At 35.6% G+C, this 25,711-nt stretch overlaps 1 protein-coding gene across 8 annotated transcripts in view; it reads left to right on the top strand.

Moving 5' to 3' along the window:
- Positions 1–25,711, top strand: part of WWP1 (WW domain containing E3 ubiquitin protein ligase 1) — a 62,435-nt gene that overhangs the window by 27,349 nt on the left and 9,375 nt on the right. For 4 of the 8 annotated variants that reach the window (XM_030011056.2, XM_041123150.1, XM_041123151.1 and 1 more), the window contains 15 exons: positions 1,831–1,969; positions 4,326–4,450; positions 7,242–7,379; positions 7,477–7,543; positions 9,649–9,830; positions 12,946–13,294; positions 15,455–15,550; positions 16,192–16,366; positions 19,789–19,843; positions 19,938–20,022; positions 20,121–20,249; positions 21,192–21,264; positions 21,355–21,426; positions 22,476–22,564; positions 25,295–25,454. In XM_030011056.2, coding sequence (XP_029866916.1) covers positions 1,831–1,969; positions 4,326–4,450; positions 7,242–7,379; positions 7,477–7,543; positions 9,649–9,830; positions 12,946–13,294; positions 15,455–15,550; positions 16,192–16,366; positions 19,789–19,843; positions 19,938–20,022; positions 20,121–20,249; positions 21,192–21,264; positions 21,355–21,426; positions 22,476–22,564; positions 25,295–25,454 — 1,934 coding nt within the window. Of the gene's footprint in view, positions 1–1,830; positions 1,970–3,725; positions 3,759–4,325; positions 4,451–7,241; positions 7,380–7,476; positions 7,544–9,648; positions 9,831–12,945; positions 13,295–15,454; positions 15,587–16,191; positions 16,367–19,788; positions 19,844–19,937; positions 20,023–20,120; positions 20,250–21,191; positions 21,265–21,354; positions 21,427–22,475; positions 22,565–25,294; positions 25,455–25,711 lie in introns of those variants that run through there. The other 4 variants (XM_041123152.1, XM_030011058.2, XM_030011060.2 and 1 more) reach the window with 4 other exon arrangements.

The raw sequence follows: 25,711 nt of genomic DNA, 5'->3' as shown, positions 1-25,711 counted from the left end.
CTGTAGTATCGCTGACCTACACTGGTTTATGCTCAGATTAGTTTATGCTGCTGTAGAATCTAGACTTATATTTCAAGAACAATACTTAAAAAGCACTTCTATAAAGGCAGCAAATAGCATATACTCATTTTGTAGACAAGGAAATTCATATGGAGTGGTGACTTGTTTGAGTTTGGACAGTTACAGCATGTTGCCAGCAAGTTTTGCCATCAGTAGTTTTTTCAAATACATTTGGCGAGATATCTTGTCTTGTTAGTTCTTTTTGAAGTCTTTTGCTAGTATTTGTTACTTACTACTAATTTTTAATAGAACTCCTAACCAAAAAATGGTAATGATCTGCTTTCATGTTTGGGGACTAAAACTTAATGACTTAAAACTTAATCAGATAAAAGGGGGGAAACTAAAAGGAAGCTTGAATATTATGACTAGATGCCTATATTTTAACAAATGTTGCAGTTGCTTTTAGAAAGTAAAATATGGAGGAAAAAGACAGGGAAGAAGTAGAGGTTGTTAAAGCTTAAAAATACATCATGATTTCAGATGAAAAAATATGACCTGTGTGTGGAATTATGTTTTTAGTCTTCTACATTTAATCTTTCATTGTTATCAAGGCTGCAGTTCCCTTTTATGACACATGATGCATGACTTAGACTGAACTTTTCAAATGTGAGGGAGTTAAGTGTGCACCTTTTAATTGAAATTAAGTAAAAGCCCATGGCAAATGCCCTTAGAATCTTGGACGGTTGCATCCCACTAACTTTGAAGTAACTAATGTATACATTTCAGAATACCGTAATCCAGAAATACATGACAGACCTTTACTGTCTCCTTTTCATACAGTTTTGTTAACTTCCCGTTATTTTTGAATTAGCAAGTACCATACAGAAAAATAACAGGGAAGGATTATTTCCAAGTGGCTGAAGATACTCGGCTTCTCTTTAGTTTGAAAGTGAAGAGAAAGAGAATCACACTGAAGTATGGGAGGAATGAGAGAGAAGGCATAGTCAGCTGATAGGTACAGCTGTAAGTCCATCGATGTGGCCATCTGAAGACAACATCTGCCTGAAATAGAATTTAAAATGCTGGTAGTTAGGCTGCTGTTGGTTTTTATAGTAACTTCCTCAGCTGGGCGAGGAAGTGGGAGAACAGATTTATGTTCAGGAGCACTGAGGACCTCACCAGTGATTCGGAGGTAAAGAATAGCTTCTTTGGTCATTTGCTCTTTCTTAATTGTTGAATATTTAGCTGAACCTTTGCAAAGGTGTTTAAATAGCAGAAATTTGAGAGTTGATTTCTTATTTTTAACAAACTGATGTGTTAAACCACAGGTTAACCACAGAGGTAATATAGGCAAGGAAATGAAGCTCTGTAAACAGGCTTTGCTATACAGGGACATTTTGAAATAGGCCTGAACTGCATATGCTTTCATAACTGCATGTAATTAAAAAAGTCTGCCTGATAATCTCTCAGATGTGTCATACTTAGGTATTTTTCAGTTAAGGGAAGAGTAGGAAGAACAATGAGAAAATAAACAAAAGAACCCACATGATTTCTAGTGTTTATCCCTAAAATAATTGTTGTGCTGCCTCTCCAACCCATCCTGCCAGTATGTGATGGAAGAGAATATGTCACACTTGGTTTCAGCTATCTGATAAAGTAGCTTTTGAAAATAAAAGCTACCATTTTAGCATTGACCTCTTTATGTTCAGCAGAAGTAGAAAAGGTGAGGAATAACATTGCAATGCTCTGCTTCATACATTGTGTAGGCAGTACATTTTCTGTTTTTCAGCAACAGTATGCTGTTACAGAGAAAGCAATGTATTTTGTTAGTTTCTAGTGCCAAACTGAAACGGAAAAAGAATTGGTTTGGAACAACTTTCTACACGGAATTAACTGCAGATGGAGAAATTAAGAAAACAGCAAAATCAAGTAGTTCTTCAAATCCAAAATGGGATGAGCAGCTGACAGTGTAAGTAGATTTTTTGGTTGTTTAATACTATTTATTAGGCAGACATTGCAGGCAAATATTTACTAAGCTTGGCTGCCTACATAGTTTTCTCTGGCTGTTGATGACTAAATGCAGACATAAGATGATATTTATCTGAGATGAATTCTTTTTTGTCAATTCTTAAAATGTTTTGAGAATGTTTTTTGTACAGAGAGTGTTCCTTGCATACAGTTGCTATACATGGTATACTTTTGATATTTGTTAGCACTGTGGTCCATTCAAGTTTTAAGATTACTCTCTAGAAGATGTTACTAATTGTAACCATGTCATTCTCAACTTTAAAGGGGAAAAAATTTCAGCCAGATAAGTAGTAGTTATGAGGAAGGTTACTTTTTCCTTTAAATTTCCTAATGAATGGATACACACACAAAAACAGTTTACTGCAAAGTGACCTTGCAATTTATCCTAGTCGACCTTTTTAATCTTTTTGTGGTTTAATTTGGTTTAACTGTGCTACAGGTGTAGATACACCTGAATATGACTCTATGAAGAACTGGCAATCTTGCACTGTGCAATTGACTAGAATGCATTATTATACAAGCAAGATTGTACTGCTTCAGATTTGGGTCTCGAAACAGCATAGCTACTATCAAGTGGCACTGAGTGTGGGCCAGTACCTTTTACAGCATCTGACCTGTCTGTGCAATAGCCAGCTTTGTTAGTAGTAGGAACCATGCCAGGTTCCTATAATTAAAGGTGCTGGAAGGTGGCTAATGGTACAAGATACATAGCTTTGGGGAACTGTTTGTTTGGGCACACTTACTTATTAACAACAGACCTGGGCTGAAGCAATTAGGGTATTCCTGTGCCACATTTCTTAATGTTTCAGGTTTAGTAGAGTTCATTAGCCCTTTGCAATATTGCAAAAGAGAATAAAACAGTCTTGGACCTGACAATGGTTTCCAGGAGTTATTACTAGCACAAGCACAGAGCTATCAGTGTATTCACAGAGACCAGATTTTCTGTTGAGGAGGCAGGTTTGATTTGGTGGGATTTGGTGAGCTGATAGAAATGAGGTGATTTGGCATGCACAGTACAGCCAAACAGACTCATTCCATCATCAGTATTACTTCCTTAGGATCTTACCCTTATATATATATATGAGGTATTCTGGCCCCCTCTTCTTCTGGCTATTGGAATGGTATCATTGCTTCAGTTACCCAGTCTATTTGAGGATAAGTGAACTCTCTGGCTTAGCAAATTCCCCTCAGTTCTATGGGTCTGCATGAGCACCAGCAATATATTCTCTGTGTGTAGGTGGTCTCTTTTTTTCTTTTCTTTGTTGAGCTGGTCTTTTAGTAAGAATTCTATTAGAAGGCAGCCTATTCAAAATGTAAAAATGTATTTGCTCATGGGTTTCAGCAAAAAAGATCGATGTTGTCCAGCATGTTCAAGTGACTGTAAAGCTAGCCCTGTTGTTGGGAGGATGGGACTTGTTTTTAGTATTGTTTTCATCACTGCTGATGTAACTTTCTGTATCCAATATTGAATGGATATGTGGCCTTTGACTTTTTGCAGTACAGTGATTCTACTCCATTTTTCACGGCCAGGAGCGCTCTTGCAGTCCTAGACCCTGTACTACAAACTTACTCTCCAGGACCTAGCATAACTTCCTGTTCTCTTTCTTGAGCAGGGGAGAGATCACTGCCAAAGTTTATCATAATATTACTGTAACTGGGTCTTTTACCTTTCTGCTTCCCTCTAATTTTTATTTTAGCTTCATCATTTGATTTTTCCCCCTCTGATTTCTGTGAGTATACATTATGGTTTTATATATATTTGTGAATTCACAAATGTTTTATTAACACTTCTATGGCAAGCTGATGCCTATTGAGTGGGTTCTTCCTGCTTGCAAGTAGCTGATTGATTGCTTTTTCCTTTTTTTAAAATATTTAGTATTTTTCTTTCTAGTGGCAGACAAATATACTTACCACCTTTTCCTCCACATTTAATAATGTGAGTTTTTAGTTAGAATTCTGGAATAGTGAGGAATAGGGAAAATATGTCTTTCATAAATAAAGTAAGATATGTTTTATATAACTGAGATTTGAGCTTAGTGTAGGTTATTCTGATACTCATCAAATTCCTTATGCTGTCGTAGTAATGCACTTTAAGTTTGATCTTAAGTATAAATATCATAGTGTTGGCAGTTCTTAGTTAAAAATTTCCCCTTGCAGTACAAAAACTTCTTTCAGTTAATTAGTATCAAGAAATACAAGAAATATGAGAAAGTGAATTAAGTTCAAATACTCCTAATAACAAGGATGAATACTTTAAAGTCTGTATATTTTTAAAAAAAAATGTATTTTATATGCAGGAATGTGACTCCACAGACTACGCTGGAATTTAGAGTGTGGAGCCATCACACTTTAAAAGCAGATGCTTTATTAGGAAGAGCCACTGTAGACTTGAGACAAGCTTTGGAAATACACAATAGAAAATGTAAGTTATCATGAAGGATATTTTGAGTAAAGTAGAATTATTTTTACTAATCTATATGTCAAACTGGCAACCAGACTACTAACTATACATGTAATTACAACTGACTTTCAGTTGATGTCTTTACTTGTCTCTTCTAGAGATGTCTGTGCTATTGAGAGCAATTTAAATGTATCAATGGGATATAATAATTATAAAACAAATGTTAGAGAATGAGTTACTGCAGATTAAGTAAAAGCGGAAGTGATTAAATACAATGTTTTGTGGCAAACTAATAACTAATTGGCTAGAAGATCTGTTTTAGACTTGGTAAAAAAAAAAAAAAAGGTCTAAGCTTTCAGAAAAGCCATATATGTAATTTTTCATGTTTTCCTTCTCTGGAACCACTAATAGAAAGGCTGGATATTTTCCCTCATAATTTAGCTGCCCAGAGAGCAGTAGGAACCACTGATTAATGAAACAATTGAGAACTTCCTTTTAGTACATTAGAGATCATTGTGTTCTATGTAACTTCTAATTGTCTTTAATAGAATTAAAACAGGTCTTCTGTATCTAATTTGCTTTCTAAAAATTTTTTCGTTAGTACAAGAAGATGGTGAATCCACACTTTAAATTCCACTTGAGAGTGGCAGTAGAATTCCAGCTAAACCAATCTCTAACCTTTCTCGCAAGTTAGATATACAAACCTGAGAGCTCTGTTCAGGGAGGTGGGGGGAAAGGAGAGCCAAAAAAAAAGCTTCATTTTTCTGATTCTTACAGAAAATTGAAACAGAATCCAAAATCAAGTGGGGTTTCTTCAGCAGTATTTTAAAGATTCTGCCCAAGATTCCGTAGTTAAGCAGAAAAATTGCTTCTTTTTTAAATTAAAAAAAAAATATGTCAGAAGAAACTGGGTTGTAATAATGATAGCAAAAAAATAGTTAATATTTTAACTATTTCTAACAAAATAGTTAATATTTTATTACTGTAGTTCCAGGGGATGTAGGGTCCAACAACTTTGCAAATTCTTTCAGGGAATGGTCGACTGAGTTAGCTGTACATTGCACAAAAAGTAATTTATGTGCGGTGTTTCTGATTTGGGCAAGTCAGCAGTTTAACACACACTGGATTATTCAGTAATTCAGTGGTAGAATAATCTGATTGGTATCCTTCAGTTGTTCAGTTATTGATACCTAATCTAAAATGCAGCACTTGAAAGGCTCTTTACTGAAGAAAACGTAAAGAGGAAGTCCTCTAAATGTAGAAACTTTAGAATTAGTGCTATTACTTTATCCTAAACACCACCAGTATTGAATTGCTGCCCACACCCCTCCCAGCTTTCTTGCCAGCTCAGTTGGACTACAGCCAACTGTTGATCTGTTTTGGGGAGATAACCTGTTAAAAATAGCAGAAGCTAAACCAATCACCCTTTGCAGAAATTATGATTTATAAATATGTTAATTTAACAGCTCAGTGGTGGGCTAGTTTCTTCTTTCTCTTCTTTCAGGTAGTACCATTTTCCAAAATGCAGATTGCTAAATAAATAATTCTGTAGATTTGGGAACTTTGTGCTTGCTCCGGCGATTTAAAGTACTTTGAAATCCATTGTAATATAGCAGTGGGTGTCTGCTAGTACCTGCTGCCTAACTACACTGTCAAACCTGCTCTTTAACAGCTTGGGGGGTATCTGGCAATAGCTTATGGTAGCCTTCCCTGTTTTCATGTTTATTGTTCATTTATGGTATATATTAAGAATGAAAAAATGCTAGTTTAATGCATAGAAGTGCACAGCGAGCTTTAGCTTGGAATGCTGTCATTGGAGGGAAATACAGTGGTATATCTTGAAAAATTAATCTTTTAATCTGAGACCGCAAATACTAAAAGGCCTTAAGCATTTTAAACTGATTAATGTGAACTCATAGCTGATTGTGTTTGGATTTATGGTGTGTAGCTTTAACTGCTGTACTAGTAATAGTTGATTTAGAGAGAATTACGGAGCATCCACACCATGTTTTACCTCTGGATTATGTATGTCTCTCTACAAATGTGTGCATTGCTTATCAGTCATACTGAATTCTTTTACTGCACCATGTACACATTTTTTTGTATATCTCAATTATCTCGAATTATTTGGTGAAAATAGTTTCTGATTTAATTTTTGGTTACTTGAGGTATTCTCTCTGTTACTGTTTAATCCTTGGAGTTGGGATCTATGAAAATGCTAGTAAGGATTTACTAAAAATAATTTAAAAAAATGAGGAGGGACTCTATGCAGTCTTTGCATTTACTTATTCCTCCAAGTGATGTTCTTTTCAGTGGTCTCTTAGAATTAGTTTTGGAAGATGATATGAGAAATGAACATAAGCTCTGGTTGTAGAATGAGGTTCCCCATGACTTGTGATATTTGGATGTGTAGTTCAGAAGTTGTTTGACTTTTAGCCTTCTCATGTTATGTAAGTAGCGTATAATTTCAAAAGGGCTTAGTGGGAACAGCAAACCTGGGAAATCATTAACAACAAAATACTGAAACCATGTGGATCCTATAGCATATCTATAGAATATACTACATGAATGGCCAATTTATTTGTACAATAAACTCTGCTTGTACCCACAGCAGATATAAATTTACACAGCTCTGTAGTGATTTCTGTGTTGATTTGCATCATCTGAATATGTCCCATGTTCAGTTTTGTACAACTAAATACATGTATCACATTTTTGTGTTGAACGTCTCTTTTAATGTTGTTTAGAATTTAATCTCTCCTTTATCCCTTCTCTCCTTCTCTGCCCCTACCCACCCCAACTCCATTTTTAGTGGAAAAGGTGAAAGAACAGTTGAAACTCTCTTTAGAAAACAAGAGCGGCATGGTGCAAACAGGTGAACTGACAGTTGTGCTAGATGGTTTGGTTGTTGAACAAGATTCTCTTACAAATCTCAGTTCATCAGCAACCAGTAAGTTCACATAATTATATCAGATGGTAATATTTTGATTAAGATTTCAAACAGATATAATAGAATATTTCTGTTGAATTTGTTTCTTACTGTTCAGTAGAAGTTCAGCAAAATGGCGAGGCTGTGCATGAAAGCAGAGATGGTTCAGCAAGAAGTACATCCAGGTTGGAATTTATTTTTGTATTTTACACTATATGAAGTATATTAGCAAATTTATCAGTTGAAAGGTTTGGTTTGTTTGTGGTTTGGTTTTTTTTTTTTTTTTTTTAATTTTTTGAAGGTGATAGATTTTAACTGTCAAGCCCTAAATTATGTTACCACAGGTTTTAGAAACATTACTTGTATGATAATTACATAGTTTAGCTCCAGAAGAATTAAATTTACAACTCTTTTCTTCCTCTGCTGGTAGAGTCTGCTTTCTACTACTTTATCATTGCCTCTTGGATGTGTAGCGCTTTAAACATAAAAATTCAACTGATTATGGGAGCAGTGATTCAGTGTGGTTTTGTGTACTTATTCCATTTGTTTTCTTCTGCTGTTTAAGAATCATTTATATTCATGTTTACCAACTTGTTGCAAGTACCATCTGAATGGAAGGAAGAAGAAAAAAAAGCCTAAATTACTTCCTCTTTACCCGGTTCCTTTTTAAGGTCATGATCAGGAATTTGTTTGAGACTTGTATTGTGTTTAGGAAGCAGTATTCAGAACACTGAGGCAAAGGGATTGCTTGCTTTTAACCTGAAGTGGCAAGAAAAAGGCTTTGGGATCAATTTAGAGCTTTGTTCTTGGCTTCTTTATCTTTACACCAGCTCAAGGACTGCCTGGAGAGAAGTAGGAGTAGATTGTTTGCCCCCTCACCACTAGTTAATCAAATAGGTCAACATTCAGATCAATTTAATGTTACTGGCCCGCTCAGTTACCTTGCAGTAAACCCCTTTCTGTTTAAGTTCTTGACACACAATGGAGTGAAAAAACATACAGTTGCTATGCATTTGAGTGACAGGGACACATTTGTCCTTGTAAGCTTGATTTGATTCTTTTTTTCAATATGTGGAGGTTTATCTCTGTTCCCCCATGGGTGCCCAGTATGAGGGAGTGAGGATAAAAAGTTGCTTCTCCTTAGTTTTTGTTAGAAAGGCTTGGGACTGTTAAAAGTGATTTGAAACACATCTGCATACCATTTTGAAACAGTAGTAACAATCATTTGTTTTCATTCAGCTATTGTTGCTGGAGGTGTGGCTTTTACTGGGATCCTGCTCTTGATGTTGATATTTTGATTACAGCAGTTTTCCATACAACTATCCAGCAGTTTTGATCTACAGTTTTAAAATTAAGAGATGAAGAAAAGTTTTAAGGTAGCTTCTGTGCATGTCTTTAGGGAGCAAATTGGGTTTGTAGTCTAGAGTTGAAAAGGGATAAGACTTTAATTCTCTGTTTATACTACTCCTTTGGAGTTGGGTAAGGTAGCATGGAAATGCTGCTTCTTCCTTTCTTACTCTGCAAAGTGGGACTTCTAACAATTCTCACATTTTTTGACATCTGTTTAACTTCTCTTTAATTTTTAGCCTTTACTCCTTGATAAGGTGGGGAGTTGGCATTGAATGTAATTTTCACAATATGTGTCTCTGGTGGGTGGCTTTAAGCATTTTGGGATAGATCTAATTAAAAACAGCGTAATTGAACAAGGCTTTCCATTCATAAGCTCTTACACTACATTTATTTCTGTGTGGCCTTACAAACACAGAATTGCCTGTGTGTATCTGTCCCATCCTGCCTATGCATAGAGAAGGTCATCTTATTTTCCTTTTACTGAGGGAGATTTTTTTTGCTTTCTTATGTTATGGCTAGAATAATTTTTGGAGATATGACAAACAAAACCAAGTGTTCCACTTGCTTAATGAAAGGAAAAGTTTTCCTTCTCCCTGTACTTTGGCAGGGTCCCTAAGGCAGTTTTGGAAGATGTGGCAGGCACATCAGTCTGCCCAACTCAATTCTAATATGTCATTACAAGTAAAGGATGAAGTGGAAATGGAAAATCTTATCTAAGTATCTGAAATCCTCAAAACCAAAATTTGCCTTTTGTTCCTTAATTGTTTTGGTCTTGCACTTGGCTGTTATCTTAGCTGCAAACACTGTGTTATAAACTGTTGTCAATTTACTTCCATTTCTTTGTTTCTTTAGTGTGATTTAGTGTATGATTTGGTTTATTTGCATAACTGTTTAACATGTTGTTTGTAGTAACCTAAAATGATCTTTTATTTTTACCAAGATCTGCTTGTGACATTTCTAATGGGATAGACAATCAAGTACCTTCCAACTCTGTAGTACAGAATACATTCTGTATAGAAGCTGTTAATGGAGACAGCACACCATCTCCTACTCACGTTGCAGCCAGACCCAAAAATACACCAGTACCAAAACCACTTGCAGCTCAGCCTGTCAACAGCACTGGTAAGAATGGGAAAGTTATGAGAACGTGTTCCATAAGGCTTTTTTATCTGGTTGAAATGTACCTGAAGCTGAGCCACTCTTTCTATACATTTTTTTGTTAGATTTCAAAAATACTGACAGGATGTTTCTGGGCTTGAATTTATAATCTTGTGTGTCCACTTCTGTGAATTTTTCTGGAGTAGATCCATACTTAAATGTACTAACTTTCATATTTTCCCATCAGTTCTCTGATGAAGAAAGATGTAAAGCATCCAAAACCTCCATTTCTCTGTCCCAGATGACTAAACCATATTACTGGTTGTCTGGAGGAAAAGTCAGATTTCTTTCACAATTAATTTGAGTAACTGTAGTTAAGTTTCTTTTGCCATTAGATAAATCTGACGTTTAGTGCTGTCAGGGAACTGCTGTGCTCTGAGGTGAGATGTGTTGCACACTCTTCTTGCCTTCCATTTTTTCAAAAGGTATGCTGTTTCAAAACAGGTATTGGCAGCTACTAAATTTCATTTTCCTCTGAAACACAAAAACTTCAATTATGACTACAGGTAACATTCAGTACAGTAAAACAAGTGAAAAGAAAGTCTTCCTTTATTTTTGTTCCCCTGGAAAAACTTTGCATCTAATAATGACTGTGCTTTCTAAGCACTTTCTGCCTTTTTTCAGCTGTTTAAGAGATATTACAGTGATAGCAGAGGAAAAAGATAACCTTATATAGAAATAGGCAAGCTGTTAATAAATGGTAGAACAGAGACTGTCAAACTTTATGTAATAGAGTGGGAAAAGTGGGTATGGTGGGGAGATAGCAGAAACAATTATGAACTTTAAAAGATAATTATTAAATTAGGCCTTCTCTGAAGCTTTTCTCTATTTGGAGAACTTGAATTTGATTCCCCTCTCTTTTCAGTTGAATGCCAGAGGGCATATATATTATTTAGGCACTGCTCCCTTTTTCTTCAACAGCGAAGAGATCCATTTGAAATCTGTATTAGGATAGAGTAATTGCAAAAATAATTGATTTGTTCAAATAGTAATATTGATGAAATCATCACTGAGCTTGCACTCAGGCACTGATACAACAGTTTTCAACTACTGTACCAGTTGGTGGAGACTTTTTTAAGGCAAGGCTTAAAACAGGTCTCCAGCATTTGTTGATGACAGACTTTTTTTTTTTCCCCCACTGTTGTGCTTAGCAGGATTGTAATTTCATGTGATGTTGCCAGAATTGCCGTTTTAGATCTAATCGGTGAGGTAATTGGCTGATGTAATGTTTTATAGATCTGTTTTGGAGATCAGCTTACTAAAAGAGCTGATGATTTGTCAGTTATTTTGCTCCTAACTTTGTTGTATAGTCCTGTTCACTCTTTCATGTGAATGAATTGAATGGGTTTTTTTTTAATGAAAGCTGAAATTTCAGTTGGCTTTTTTCCTATTTAAGTAAAATTATTGCTAGTTAAAGCGGAGGTTTGAAGAAACTTGATCAGATTGTCTGTAGTTTTGATTTGTAATGTCATGCTTTACATTTGCTTGAAATAATACAGTCTTGACATGTAATGTAGTTAACGTGTTTTGTGTGAGCTGGAAGTAGTGATGTCTTACACTGGAATAGTTGTGTTCAAAAAGCAGTGCCTTTACAGGTCTTACAAATCTGCTGCTGCCTATAAAATCATGCTTATCATTATGCATATCAAGAAAATATTTATGGCCCAGTGATAATTCCTTAAAGAGACTGACTCGTTAACTTAAGTACAATGCTTGTGGCAGTTTTATTGTTTATAATTCTTTGACCTGCTTTTCTGACCATCTGGGACAGCAAGAAATTGCTGACATTATATACATATTGCAGATAATAAGTAGAATCTAGCTATTTTTTTGTTCGTAAGAGTATTATACAGAATTAAAGTAAATGAACTCTTTAAAATGATGGAACAGCATTTTATAGGCAGTAGTCTAGGGTTAAATTTTGCAAATCTGTGTCAATAAGGTTATGAGTATAGAGCAACTGAATTGGCCTCAGTCCTTAGAATTGTTAAGCTGATACTATGCTGGTAGATAGAAAATTACTTGAAGTCTATGTTGCATATTATATTTAGTCTTGTAGAAAAATAGTTCCAACTCTAGAAGAGGTACAAACTGATGAGTTTAACTAAAATTCTCACTGTCTGGTGTTGATCAGTGGTGCAGAAAATGAAAGCTGTGAATGATGTTGCACTGCTTTTAATAGGGCCTTGACTTTTAATGGGGGTCCTGCTGACTGCTGTACCTGATTTTGCTTGTCTAAGACAAGATCATCTTGTGCTGAGATACTGTTTTGTTAAGCTCTGCAGATGATTCGTATTGATGTATTGTTGGCCAAGTGGGTTTGGGAGTAATAAAGCCTTCTTAGCCTCCTTTTCATGCTAAATACATGCCTGCTTTAAACCTTTTATGAGATTATGATTTCTTGAGTTGGATGATATTTGTATTGTTCTTTAGAAGACAGAAATTGATTTACTTTGTGATTCTTAAATAATTTTCTTCAGTCATTGAAGTATGTAAGTTACATAAGCCAAATACTAATTTTTATATTTTAATCCTGCTTTTGGAGGGGGATTTTTTCCAAGTCATACACAGGTGGTTGCTGCTTAATTGTAGGGTTCTGTACCTCAACTCTGAAAAAAAGGAAAAAAACCTATCTGTAAGAACTGCCTCTTAGTTTTCCAAATTTTGTAAGAGTTGCATATCTCTTAATATTTTTCTTTCGTGTCATACTAATCAAGATTCTTTTTTGAAGCTGATGTAGTTTCAAAGCAAATAAAGTGATCTTGTTTTCTAGGAGGCAGATGGATACCTTTTGCTAATCTAAAGAGTAAGGTGTAATGTTGGGTTGACCAAGACATGCAGAAACTACCTTAGCAGGGAAGTATAGAGAATGGCTTGCAGACTGTAAGTTTTAATTACAGCTTTAACTGAGGCACGTGCATTGGGACTTTCTGTCATCTTGGACAAAAATGCTGTTTATGGCTTATAGGTGTGACTTAAATGTATTCCTTCTGTGTTGTTTACTCTAAAAGTTGGTCATTTGAAAAGTAAATAGATCTCCTCAGATTCTGATACATAAATGTTATTTCCCATTTCTCAGTTAATGGCGAGTCATCTGCCTCTGCACCAGAAGCTGGTAATTCTTCTGTCTCTGAGGCTCAGATAGGTTTAGTCGAAGCTCCCATGTCTTCAGATTGCACTAACACTACAGCAGAACCTCAGTCAACGACAGAAGCAACTAGTTGTTCTGAAAGCCACACTTCTGCATTACCTGTTGTGTCTGCTGGACTAGAACCTACAGCTGCAACAGACTGTGCTCAACCTAATGCTAGAAACAGTATAGCAGCAGAAGCAGCAAAACCAAGGGAATCCTCCTCCACCTCAAGTGCATCTGCAGAGCCTGTAAGACAGCAGCCTGGTAATGCCAGTACAGAACCTTTGCCACCAGGGTATGTGGGCTTGATTTTAATGCTATAATGATGTTTTGTCTGAACATACATATAAAGAAACAGATATTTAACTCTATACTGGGATTGCCAAATGTGGGCCAGTTGGCTGTGACGGGGTTATTTGGTCTAAAATGGGGTTTGTACTGCTGCTATTACTGGCTAGTAGCTCTCATCCCAGAAAGTAACAAATGATAACTGATTTGCTGAGATGGTATTGTGATCTAAATAGACAAACTCTTGGGCATTATGGACGTGAAGACTTTTCATTTGATATATTCAAACTTACTTGGGTCATAATTTGTTACTCCTTTGGTTCTTAAACTATAAGAATGTAGTAGGGATCAAAATACACAGACGTGAAAATTAATAAAATAGTCTAGAAAAACTTGTAGGTGCTTGCTGTGTAACAATGAGATCAGTAATGTTATAGATAAAAATACAGATTTGAGATGTATGTATGTGCTCAGAATAGCTAGAAACTTTTAATTCTACTAGACTGTTAGAAACTACTTCTGTAGTCCTAAACCTTAAATGTGAAATTAAAGATGTGCTTATACATTAAATGAAAATATAGTACATACTTAAATATATATATATTGATCTTAAATTTTTTTTATAGATGCTTTCATGTTTGAGTGAAAAGATGTCTTCAGTAACTAATTGGAAATACTGACATTTCTGTAGTATTCTAAATACTAACTATTTTAGCATTTTCTGAACACAGAAATTGTTTCTTAACCTGAAGTGTATATACACCTTGTGTCATTGTAGCTGATCTTTCAGAGAGCCAGGCTTGTACCTGCTCACTCTGAAGGAGGTTCAGTAAGTTCTTAGTAACACTTCACTTGAGTTTCTGCAGTTGCATAAACATGAAAACAAGCATCTACAAAGATAGAAATATTGTATATATATTGTTGGGGAAGAGTTACAAAGTTTTTAATTTTCAGGTGCTTTGACAATGGAAGCTTTTTATAGGTGGGAATTCCTGTTGTCATCCCCCCTCCACACACTTTTTTTGTTTGTTTTTTAATTAATTAATTACATGCTTTCCCATTGAGGACAGGGTCATGAGTTCCAGGTGTAGTGCACACTATGGCCAAATGCATTTCTTCATCATTCTTCCCTGATCATGTTTCTGTGTTGTTGGTTTTTTTGTGGTGTCTTGCCCCTCCACCCCCCATCAGCCCCCAAATCTAGTTGACTCTCCATTATGTTTAGCCCTAGTAACTCTGTAACATGCTGCTGCTCCACTTGTCTTACCTTCTTGTAATCTTAGCATTTAACCTCTTGAATTGCAGAAAACATTTTGTAGGGGTTTTATAGGGTACTCTGCAAGAGTGAGGAAATGCACATCAAATCCTGTGAGTAGCAGACAAAGGTGTTCTGCCTATGTTTTTAGGAGCCAGCTACATAATGTACATAAGAAAACCAAACATATATATATAATGCAAGCAAGGGCTTCAGCTTTTCATCTAACATTTATCCTGGCTTCCTCTCCCATTTATAAATGCTTTTATTGCATTATGGCAATTCTCAGCAGCATGAAACTTCAGTTGTTTATAATGTTTAGTCCTTTCTCCATCTTCAGTGTAATTTTGCTTTGCAACTAAAACTGAAGAAATAATCCCTAGGGGTATCAGATAGAGAATTTACCAGGATAGGAAATAGAAACACAGGAAGACCATCTGATAACACACATTTCAGGTTCACTCTGAAAGACCCTGTTTGTTGGATACAGGGAACAGTGCTTCAAAATGTAAACTCCCTCTTTCTTTTGAGAGGCATGTACTTTGAAATGCAAAGAATGCATCTCTAAGCACTTTTTGAATGAGGTTGTTTTAGCATCTGAACCTTGAGCAGATAATTAATTGACTTTGTTTTCACATATCTTAAATAGAATTTGAAAATGCTTGTGAATATTGATGTGCGCTCATTTTATGTACCAAGTCCCTTAAAGAAATCTTTATGGTGATACCAGTTCAAGTAGGAAGTAACTAATACGTATTTTAGTGTGAGTTTTCTTTGGCGTTTTAGAACGAGTTTTGGATCATAGTATTTTCATTCAATACGAAAGTACTTTTTTGGCATAGTGGGAAATAAGTCCTAAGGAAGCATTTTCTTACTTACCTTGACTTACATGAAAGTCTTTTTGTCTTGAAGGTGGGAGCAAAGAAAGGATCCTCATGGTAGAACCTATTATGTTGATCACAACACACGAACTACAACATGGGAAAGACCACAGCCTTTACCTCCTGGGTATTGTAGACCTTTTTTGATTTAAACATGATAAAGGTACTATATTTTGTTTGTTTGTTTGGTGCAGGAAAAATACCGTCTTTTATAAGCAGCTCATCGAAACTGTATTATATGTCATATATTAAGAAATTCTAGCTTTCAGTTAATTTAGAATTATATTAATTGCAGCTATTGTTATAGGAGTGTTGGTACTCTGTATGTCGCTTGTTCTGACCACTTGTTCAAATACAGCTAATAAATTTTATTCTTCCTTTAAAACTTAAGCATTAAATAATGCACATTTGACCACCTTTATTTAGGTGGCACCACTAGGTGTAGTGTGCTGGTTCCAAACCTCAGACTTCCAGGCAAAGTGTTTTCTGTGAAACATGCCAACATTGCTCATGGTCACAGGAATCTACAAAGTTAAAAATGAGGTGACAGAGAGCTGAGCATGCTATTGCTTGAAGTCTGTGTTTCCTCAATGTGGTTGTCCTTCTACCAGTAAAGTTGGCGAGTACTTTTGTGTACTTCAGAAATTAAAATCATGCCTTGACTCCAGTACTTCATTCAAGTACTGTCTAGGAATGTAGCATAAAGAGAACATCAGTTATGTAATATTACTGAAAAATTTAGCTGTTCACATTTGTGTTTCTTGAAAGCTGGGAAAGAAGAGTTGATGATCGTGGGAGAGTTTATTATGTGGACCACAACACCAGAACAACAACGTGGCAGCGACCAACAATGGAATCAGTCAGGAATTTTGAGCAATGGCAATCTCAACGGAATCAACTGCAGGGAGCTATGCAACAATTCAACCAACGATACCTCTATTCGGTAACTTTTACATAAATGATTATGAAATGAGTAGAGAGGTGTAGGTATACTTTTTGTTCTCTAACTTTTTCTAAAGTGATTTTATAACTATTCAACCATATGTGTTAACAAGACGTTTGGCATCAGTAATTTAGATTCTGATTCTGTTTAAAAATGTCAACAAAAATCATCCTTTAAGGCAAAAAGTACTCCCTTCTGAGTCTGTTCCCTAACCTAAGCCTTGTGTAGTACATGGTACTTAAGACTTTTAATGACAGTAGTAAAAGGTAAAACTAAAGCATTCACTTAACTGAAAAGGAACGTAAAAGCTGAGTTATGGGCATTTTGAACATTAAATAGCCTTCAAAACTGTTTCAGTGATTAGGAGTCATTCATTAGTACAGGTGGCAATTCTTTTACTTTGAGCTCATTTTGTAGCTTATGAACCTGGTTCAGCTTTGGAATTTCCTACATGGTTTTCCATTTCTCTCAGATAGTTGCTTGCTTACTTCTGCCTGAAGAAAACATCATGAGTAGCTTCAAGTAAGATATTTCTTGAGACAGATTTTTCCGTCTGTTCTGGATAAATAGGATAATTGCTTTTTCAGAGTTAAGAATGATGGTGCCTGCATGTCACTGTCACTCTAAACAGTCCATTTTAAGAATTGTGCTTGGTCTCTTAAAAAAGATCCAATCCCAGAGGCTTTGTAAGTGATACGTAGCAAAGCTGGAGTGTTTTAAAGAAGAAACCATTGAAGTACAAGTCTGAAACAGCTTCATTGGACTGGGACTCTATGCATCCACAGACCTAACTTTGCTTTGAATTTGTTGAACTTTATTCAGGTACCCCTCTGAAATAAAGGATGCTGCAATATTCTTACATTTAACAGTTCTCAGCCTCATTATACATTATATCTCATATGTATATACATTATACATTATATCTCATCACTAGCAATAGCAGAAACATGCATCACCACTAATTTTCTTAACTCCTGGAGCTGTGCATCAAAGTAGATTTATCTTACGCAATTAGGGAAAGATAGAATGGTTGAGGGAAGGGACCTTTGGAAGTCATCTGGTCCAACCCCCCTGCTCAAGCAGGGCCACCTAGAGCTGGTTGCCCAGGACCATGTCCAGATGGATGGAGACTCCACAACCTCCCTGGGCAACCTGTGCCAGTGCTCAGTCACCCTCACAGTGAAAAAGTGCTTCCTGATATTCAGAGGGAGCCACCTGTGTTTCAGTTTGTGCCCATTGCCTCTGGTCCTGTCATTAGGCACCACTGGAAAGAGCCTGGCTCCATCCTTTTTGCACTCTCCCTTCAGGTTTTTATATACACTGGTATCTTTTAATGCAAATCCAAGAATTACAGATGAAACATAGCAAGCCAAGAACTCTCCCTGAACAACTTTCTGTACTTGTGTACTACTTTGATCAGTTGCTTAAACATCTGAGAAAACTCTCACTTTTCCTGATTCTAAGATTTATTTTGTTTTGAGCTAGATTTATTCTCTCAGGGAACAAAACATTTTTTTTAGTTCAATTACTTTCCTTTCTTCATTTAACAATAATTCTTACTGAAAACTACAGACTGATTTCTTAAAATGTCCCATCTGACCTTAGAATCATTAAATTAGGATTTGTTTGTGAGACAGAATATTCTTGAAGGAAGAGAAAAGATAACTCAACTGTTTGTGTTTCTTTAGAATTCTGTTTTCTAAGTAGTGTATCAGTTGTATACCTAGGACTTACATTTTATTTTGGGAAAAATTGAAATTATATTGAAAAAGGTGTGAATGCCTTTTTCTTTTTTTTTTCTTTTTTTTTTAACTTTAGTGCTGCTGTATACTTTTCTTCTAGAATTGTTTAGTATTGTTAAGGTCAAACTACAGCTAACTGTTCTTCCTCTGGTGACATACCAGGACTCTGCCTATATAACAGTTTATAAGTGAGATTGTAATTCATTTTTTGGGAAAAAGTGAATTAATACTTTTAATGAATAAGAGAATGTTTCAATTACCTTGAATGGTCAAAGCTAAACTATGTGAAGGCAGAGAAATAGGTTACAGTTATTTTATATTTATTTTTACCTGGGCTAATATATTCAACTCCTTCTGGTATGGAATCTGGCTCATCCCATGCCACTGCCTAGTGTTCCAGTGTGTTCTGCTAAATATACATTAGCCAGCAGCCACACATAAATCCTTGGACCCATTAAGAAGACTGGAAATCTCTGAATCGTGCCACCATTCAGTTCTTTGGCAGACAGCATTTTCTGTTGTGTGCTCTTCTTTTTATACTCTCCACGGGGAAGTCTTTGGTTACAGGGTCATTGTGACTGTATAGTTTCCAAAAGCAGCAAAGGCTAACTGCATTTGCTGCTGAGGTAGTGATAGTTCTCTGTTCACATCTAGTAGCTGGTGGCCAGAACAAAGAGGCAGCTTGATTTTGAGGGTAACTATTGCATTTTCTTCTGATCCTTCCTCTTTTTCTGTTTCACAGTAAAAATATCATAGCTTTTTTTTCCTGAATTTGCTGTTGTAAACTCTTAAGTGGCTTTCAGATTTTTGGATGGCAAATGCTATATAAAGCAATATTAGTAGCAAGGTGATCCTTAAGATACTCTTTGGAAAATGTAGATTAGTTCCCATATATCAAAATTACACTCTGCACAAAAAAAAAAAAAAAAAAAAAAAAAAGAATTTTAGTGTCCAAAAAATTTTAGGGGGTGGATGCTTTTAGTTATAAATCAAAGCATGGATCTTGTAGTCTGGGGGATTTCTGCCTTTTATGTTTTATTTTTCCCATGCTTTGTATTCTTGGGAGCTACTGGGGGTCTTCTGTGAGGTTACAGTATATTACGTTATGAGCTTAGCATGGTTTTATGTAATAATTTATCTGGTTTTTTTACTTATTTTTTTCTTTTAACCTTACTGTGTGTTGGTATAATTTTAACTATCCACATATTTTAATGAATGCAGCTGCATTTGCAAAGAATGACAAAGTCTGAAAATAGCCAAACATCCAGGGAAGACATCGTGTATTGAGGAAGCAAAAACTCCTGTGTTGGCAGTAATCACTGTGCTTGGAAATGTTTATTATGGTAAAGCATGTTCTTAAGCAAGAACATTGTGCTTATCTGCTTATACATGCTTACGCAAAACTTCTATGAACTTTGCATCTTTAAGACCACTGACTCTCTCTCAAGTTTGCTGTAGGAAGGGAAAGGGAGGGTACATTGGGTTGGAAACAGTGGAGGCAAGCGCGCAGATCATATCATTGTCATATAATCTATGTTTCTTCACAGAAACAGACTAAAAATGGCATGATGTTTTTTCAGAATGGATAGTCTTCAGAAATAGTGGTAATCTTAAAACACATTAAGGAAAAAAATATGAATAATATTTGACCTAACTGAATGTCCTCTTGTTTTTAAATAGGCTTCGATGTTATCAGCAGAAAATGATCCACTTGGGCCTTTACCACCAGGTTGGGGTAAGTTAATTAGCTGTTGATTTCAGGAAGTGACAGTTACAGAAAACTGGAATACAATTGTTGTATAGTGGGTTTTTTTCTTTTTTTCCCCTAGAAAGGAGAGTGGATTCAAATGATAGGGTGTATTTTGTAAATCATAACACAAAGACAACACAGTGGGAAGACCCTCGAACTCAAGGGTAGGTGTGTACATTGACTGTGCAGATAAAAAGATCTTGCTTAATTCTTATATGTCATGATGTGGGGGAAAAAGTACTGTCTGCAATTTCTTCTGCAGTTTACAAAATGAGGACCCTCTTCCAGAGGGCTGGGAAATCAGATATACCAGAGAAGGTGTCAGATACTTTGTTGACCATAATACAAGAACCACCACCTTCAATGATCCTCGTACTGGGAAATCTTCTGTGTAAGTGAGAAATCAAATATATTTTTTAACTTTATACCTTGTTATAGTTTAATAATGAAGTCTTCTCATACTAGAAAACAATCTATACTTTTAGCTGGAATTGAGCACTACATTTTGAACAAATTGTTGTTCTAAATTTAATCTATTTTTAAGCTTTCATTGTCAGTTTATCTATGACACACCTTGCTGTACTGCTTTAAGGTTCAATAGTTTTTATACACTTTTCAAATACCAAGATTGTAATTATTTTATAAACAGAGAAGGGAGGTGAGGTAAGCTTGAATATTGAACTAATGTAACTAATAGTTAAATTTTTAAAGAAACAGCAAATGGTTGTAATGAGTATTGTTTATAATTGTACACCTTCTAGCAACATTAGTGTCTAAACAAAGTAGTTCTAAGTACTTCTCAAAAATCTTACATGCAAATCTTTTTAAAAATAGTTCAGTCAGAAGTATTGACCCAACCTATGGTGGCTGTCTTAGTGTCTTTTATATAGGGAAGGGTTTACTTCTGATGACATGATGATGACCTTTCATTCAAAGAGCCTATAGAGTATTGTACTAGAAATTCCTTTGTAGTTCCACAAGCAGCTGAATTTATGAAGCCTAATTTACCAGTCTTTCTGTCAGTGAAGACAATAAATTAGATGTCTCCCTTCTAGCTGACTTGTATTTTTTACAAGATTGACAGGGATTTGAAATCCTCTAGATCTCTACCTTTCTTTCAAATTTGGTAAATTGACTAGCATCTTAAACGAAGAAAAAAGGCGGGGGGGTGGAAAGGAAGACTGACCAAACCATCAATTGCATTTTGTTTCTGATCATATCTTATGATATAACGATTTTTGTGTATTTTTGAAATCTACATGCTGTTGTTTAGCATTGAAATTACTGTTTGATATCTGTATGGTTAATGTATCTCAAATATATTTCCTTACAGAAATAAAGGGCCACAGATTGCTTATGAGCGTAGCTTTAGGTGGAAACTTGCTCATTTCCGTTACTTGTGTCAGGTACTGATGACGTAATTACTTACTTTTTGAAACTATTTGAATTTACATTTATATGTGCTGCCTTTTAACATTATTGCCTTATGATTACAGTCCAATGCACTGCCAAGTCATGTGAAAATCAATGTATCCAGACAGACTTTGTTTGAGGATTCCTTCCAGCAAGTAAGCCTGCAAAGATTGTTGTGTTTGTTTATCAAGACAAAGCATAAGAACAAAAATGGCCATAGCCAGTTCAGACTAATGGTCCTTCAGGCACAGTAATCTTCTTTTGGTATTAGCCAAAGGGGTATTCTTAGGGAAGACAGTAAGAACAGAAGCAATGTATATAATACTCGTACCAAATGATCTTTCAGCTCCCAATTGTTTACAGTTGAAATGCATCTTGAGCTTGATGTGGTTTCTGGGCACTTTAATAATCCTCAAGGGACTTCTCTTCTGTGAGCTTGTCTGTGCTCCTCTTGTGAACTTTTTGCATCTACAGCATCCTGTGGTAAAGAGTTCCATAGCTTAACCACATTGCATACCATATTAACCACATGGGATTTGCTTTTCTGATTCTTGTGTGTGGTTATATACATTACAAAATGCTGTTTTCTCCAATCAAAACTGGAGTCCTGCTTTGTCCTTCAAATATCGAATCTGTGTAATTGAAGCTTACAGTTCTTGAGCTCTTACAGTCTGCAGCCAATGTTTGTTCCTTCCTTCTTTCTCTCTAACAATGAAAATTCTTGCAGCTGTCACCACATCAAAACCTCTTGGGAGGGATTCTCTATAAGTAAAAAGTATGTTATTAATGAAAGTATATTACGCTTATTTTGGATTAGAGTAAATTACTTTTTTAAGTGATTTGCCTAAAACCAAAAATCTGTAATATATCAGATAAAATGTCTTTTTGCCTATTTTCCTTTAATGATAATGAATGCTTTAGGAAGAGTATAAGAACAGGGCAACCATATAGTGATACTTTCCAGATACGCTCTCCCACTTGCTAGCAGTCTGCTGCTGAAGGATTTTAAGTCCAAGTTGGTATTTTTATGTGCAGTTCATTGGTTGCATGTTCTATGAGATGGTCTAATTACTTGTCAAATCTGTGTAAACATTTGACATATACAGCATTTCTGTATCACTTAAATAAAATCTGAGTAAGAAGGAGCGATTGTATTGACAATGCATAATTTATAACTTATTACAATTTTTGGTTTTTTTGATAGATTATGGCATTAAAACCCTATGATTTGAGGAGAAGATTATATGTTATATTCAGAGGAGAAGAAGGATTGGATTATGGTGGCTTGGCAAGGTAAAAGAAAATTTGTTTAAAATAGTTTTGGTTTTTTTTTTTTAATAGCACTCCAACCTTGATTTCTAATATTCTGTTGGCAAAGAAACTGCTTGCTTTTGCAGTCTGACCTTGGTTACCTTTTTAGCTCCCTTTAATGTATTAAGGAGGTGGAACTGGCAGCACTGGCTATTATGGGTTATAACCTTGCATTAGTAAAACTGTGATCTCAGTTGTTCAGTTCTTTGACAATGATTGACGTTTAAATTGGAATTTTTTTATGCCAGTTAATTGTTCTAGACCAAGTTATTTCAGAAACTTTCTATCAGAAAGTTCCACTTCGCTGGAAGTGGCGCCTGTGGAAAAATAAACTGTTTTGCTTATTTGGAAAAAAACAAGCGAACACCAGATTGGGGCTGATATAAACAGAAAGGACATAAACAAGAGGAGAGTAGTGCAGGCACGAAGTAACAGCAGACAAACAGACCAGGTAGCCCATGCAGCAATGCAAAACAACTAGACTACAAGTTTTTCTAGAATCTGAAGTGGAACTCGGAGGGAAAATCTGGTAACAGGAAAACCACAGACAAAGAGTTTTTTCATCTGTTGACCATATAGAAGACAACCACTGACTACTGCTGCTGGTTACTAGCCTGAAATACTACTATTATGATGAAAATTTCAGTACCACTGCAGATTCAGGGAATTAGAAGTAGTCATAGGTGACAGAATTTTCCTTGTTTGGTTGTTTTTTTTAATGTAAAGGTGTTCTGTTTTGGTTTTGTTCTGGTTTTATGTAGCTGTGTTAAAATGAGGTTCAGTGTAAATGTGTAGTACTTCTAAGTAAGGGAACTTGCCTCTGAAGGTTGAGCTTCTTTGCATATGTGGGTGGTTATGCTTCTGAATTACAATATCTGGTAGGCTTTTGGGGGGTGACTGCAGGGAGGAATCCAATTTTTGCTTTGTGTGGGTTTTCTTTGGCTGGTGTCCCTATCGTGATGGCCCTAGGCATAGGATGGAAACCAGGAGGGTTCAAGTAATCTGGTCCAGAGAAACAAAGTATTCCAAAGAAGTGATGTTAGAATAATTTAACTGAAGAGTGTTAGTCTCTTAGTAGTTAGAAAGTAGCAGAATAAATAAACATAACAAATATATAAGTAGTATAATTTCAGTAGTTTTAGGAATAAGTCTTGCCCAAGATTTTGTATGTGAAATTGAGAAGCAGCAAGGATCTTATTGTAATTTGAGCTGAGAATTCTTAAGTGACACTGAGTAAATGTTCGTGTACTGACTTGCTAATGTAATGCTGCATTAATACAAATATAGAAAGCTGATGCACCTGATTTATCACCTGTTTCTCAGGAGGCTAAACTCAGTGTTTCCTCCACATTTTTACTTTGCGTTTAGCAGGACTAATCTGACACTATGTCCTATGGCTAGTTCTAGCTGTTGACATGAAAAATTCATTGCTTCTGTGAACTTCTTCTTGATGACTGATTTCTTTGATTCCTCCTTTGTTAACTGGCTTTGATCTAATTTAAATGCCTATTAAATTTGATGCTTCTATGCAGAGTTACTTATATTGTCTCAGTATAAAACTTGCATAGAATGCTGTACAACATTCTTGTGCTTATTAAAAGAAACACAGAACCCCGTTAGGGTTATCGTATCCTGGCTGCCTTTCTCTGTTTACTCTTTCTACTTGGCCTTTGGATTTGAAGCGTATTGTAGTGAATCATGATCCATGACTTGAGTTTCATAGAACTTTTAGGAGAAACATGCCAGCAAACCTCTCATTTCTATTCCCTGATCTCAGGTAAATACAGGGATAGAAAAGATGCCTGTTAAATGTGACAGCTGAAAGGCAGTCAGGATGGAATTCAGTCCCTGCAGTTATTGTAGGAGAGACTTTCAGCTTTTTTTGGTGGCTTTTCCGTAAGCCTGGTTTTTCAGTTCCAAGCATTTAGGGCCTGATACAAAAACTCCTGAGTATATATGACTGCTTCTGAGGTCTCTGATTATATGCAAATACTATAAAGCAAAAAATATTCTAAAAATCAGGTATCCTAACACTGAAATACCAGATTCTATTATTATTTCAGGTCTGCTACATTGGCAACTATGAAGGTGATGAATAACATGTATTAGTTAAACCTCAGCAAAAATATATATTCACACTGTTGTGTCCTGTGGGTTTAACTGATGCATGGTAATTTGTTAAACCACAGTAACTCAGTGTGTGTTCTGCTGTCAGATTGGGAAAGCAAATAAGGTGTGCTGTGGTTTGGGTTTTTTTGTTTTGTTTTGTTTTACCTAGGTTGTTTATAATAAGCACTGCCCGTGGAATAATCTGTAATTTTTTTGAATAAAGATTTGAGTTGTATGCAGTAAAGCAGGCATGAGGAGGATAAATACTGTGTACTGGTTGAGGCAATGACTCTGTAGGCAAAAATGTTACTAATATGCAGCTAAAGCCTGTGCTATGAGGGTGTGTTCAAGGTGACAGTCTTAACAATAATTTCTAAACTTTGGAAACCATGACTTTCTAACATTATCATTTTTAATGAAATTTTTTGTATTTAAGAAAGTATGTAATGCCATATATTATTCTGTGATTCTAATACAACACTGTTTATATTATTTTTCTAAGTTTGCATATATTTTGACCATTTTGCTAGTTACCTAAGGGGAATGGTGATAAACATCTGTATCTGATGGTTTTTATGTGTATACATGTTTTTTTTTCCTTAGAGAATGGTTTTTCTTGCTTTCCCATGAAGTACTGAACCCTATGTACTGCCTATTTGAATATGCTGGCAAGAGCAACTATTGCCTGCAGATAAATCCAGCATCAACAATCAATCCTGACCATCTTTCATATTTCTGTTTCATTGGGCGCTTTATTGCCATGGTAGGTTAGATTTTTAAGGTTTTATTATTTGCTGTAGCTATACATTTATTCCTGAACAGTATTTGTTTTTACAGTTATTCAAGGTTATATTAATCTCTTAGAAATGGAAGATTAAGGCATGTAAGGTTATTGAGCCAAAATATTCCCTGAGAGCTAAGTCTCTTACACACTCAAGTTTCCTGGGATAGTGATGAAAGTTAATGACATTCAATATAATATTTTATTTTTATCAATTGGATGTGTGTACTTCATGCAAA

This window comes from Aquila chrysaetos, chromosome 4 (genome assembly GCF_900496995.4).
Source record: "Aquila chrysaetos chrysaetos chromosome 4, bAquChr1.4, whole genome shotgun sequence".
Taxonomy (NCBI): Eukaryota; Metazoa; Chordata; class Aves; order Accipitriformes; family Accipitridae; genus Aquila; species Aquila chrysaetos.
Note: the sequence above shows the minus strand (reverse complement) of the source record. Positions and strands in the feature narration are given on the sequence as shown.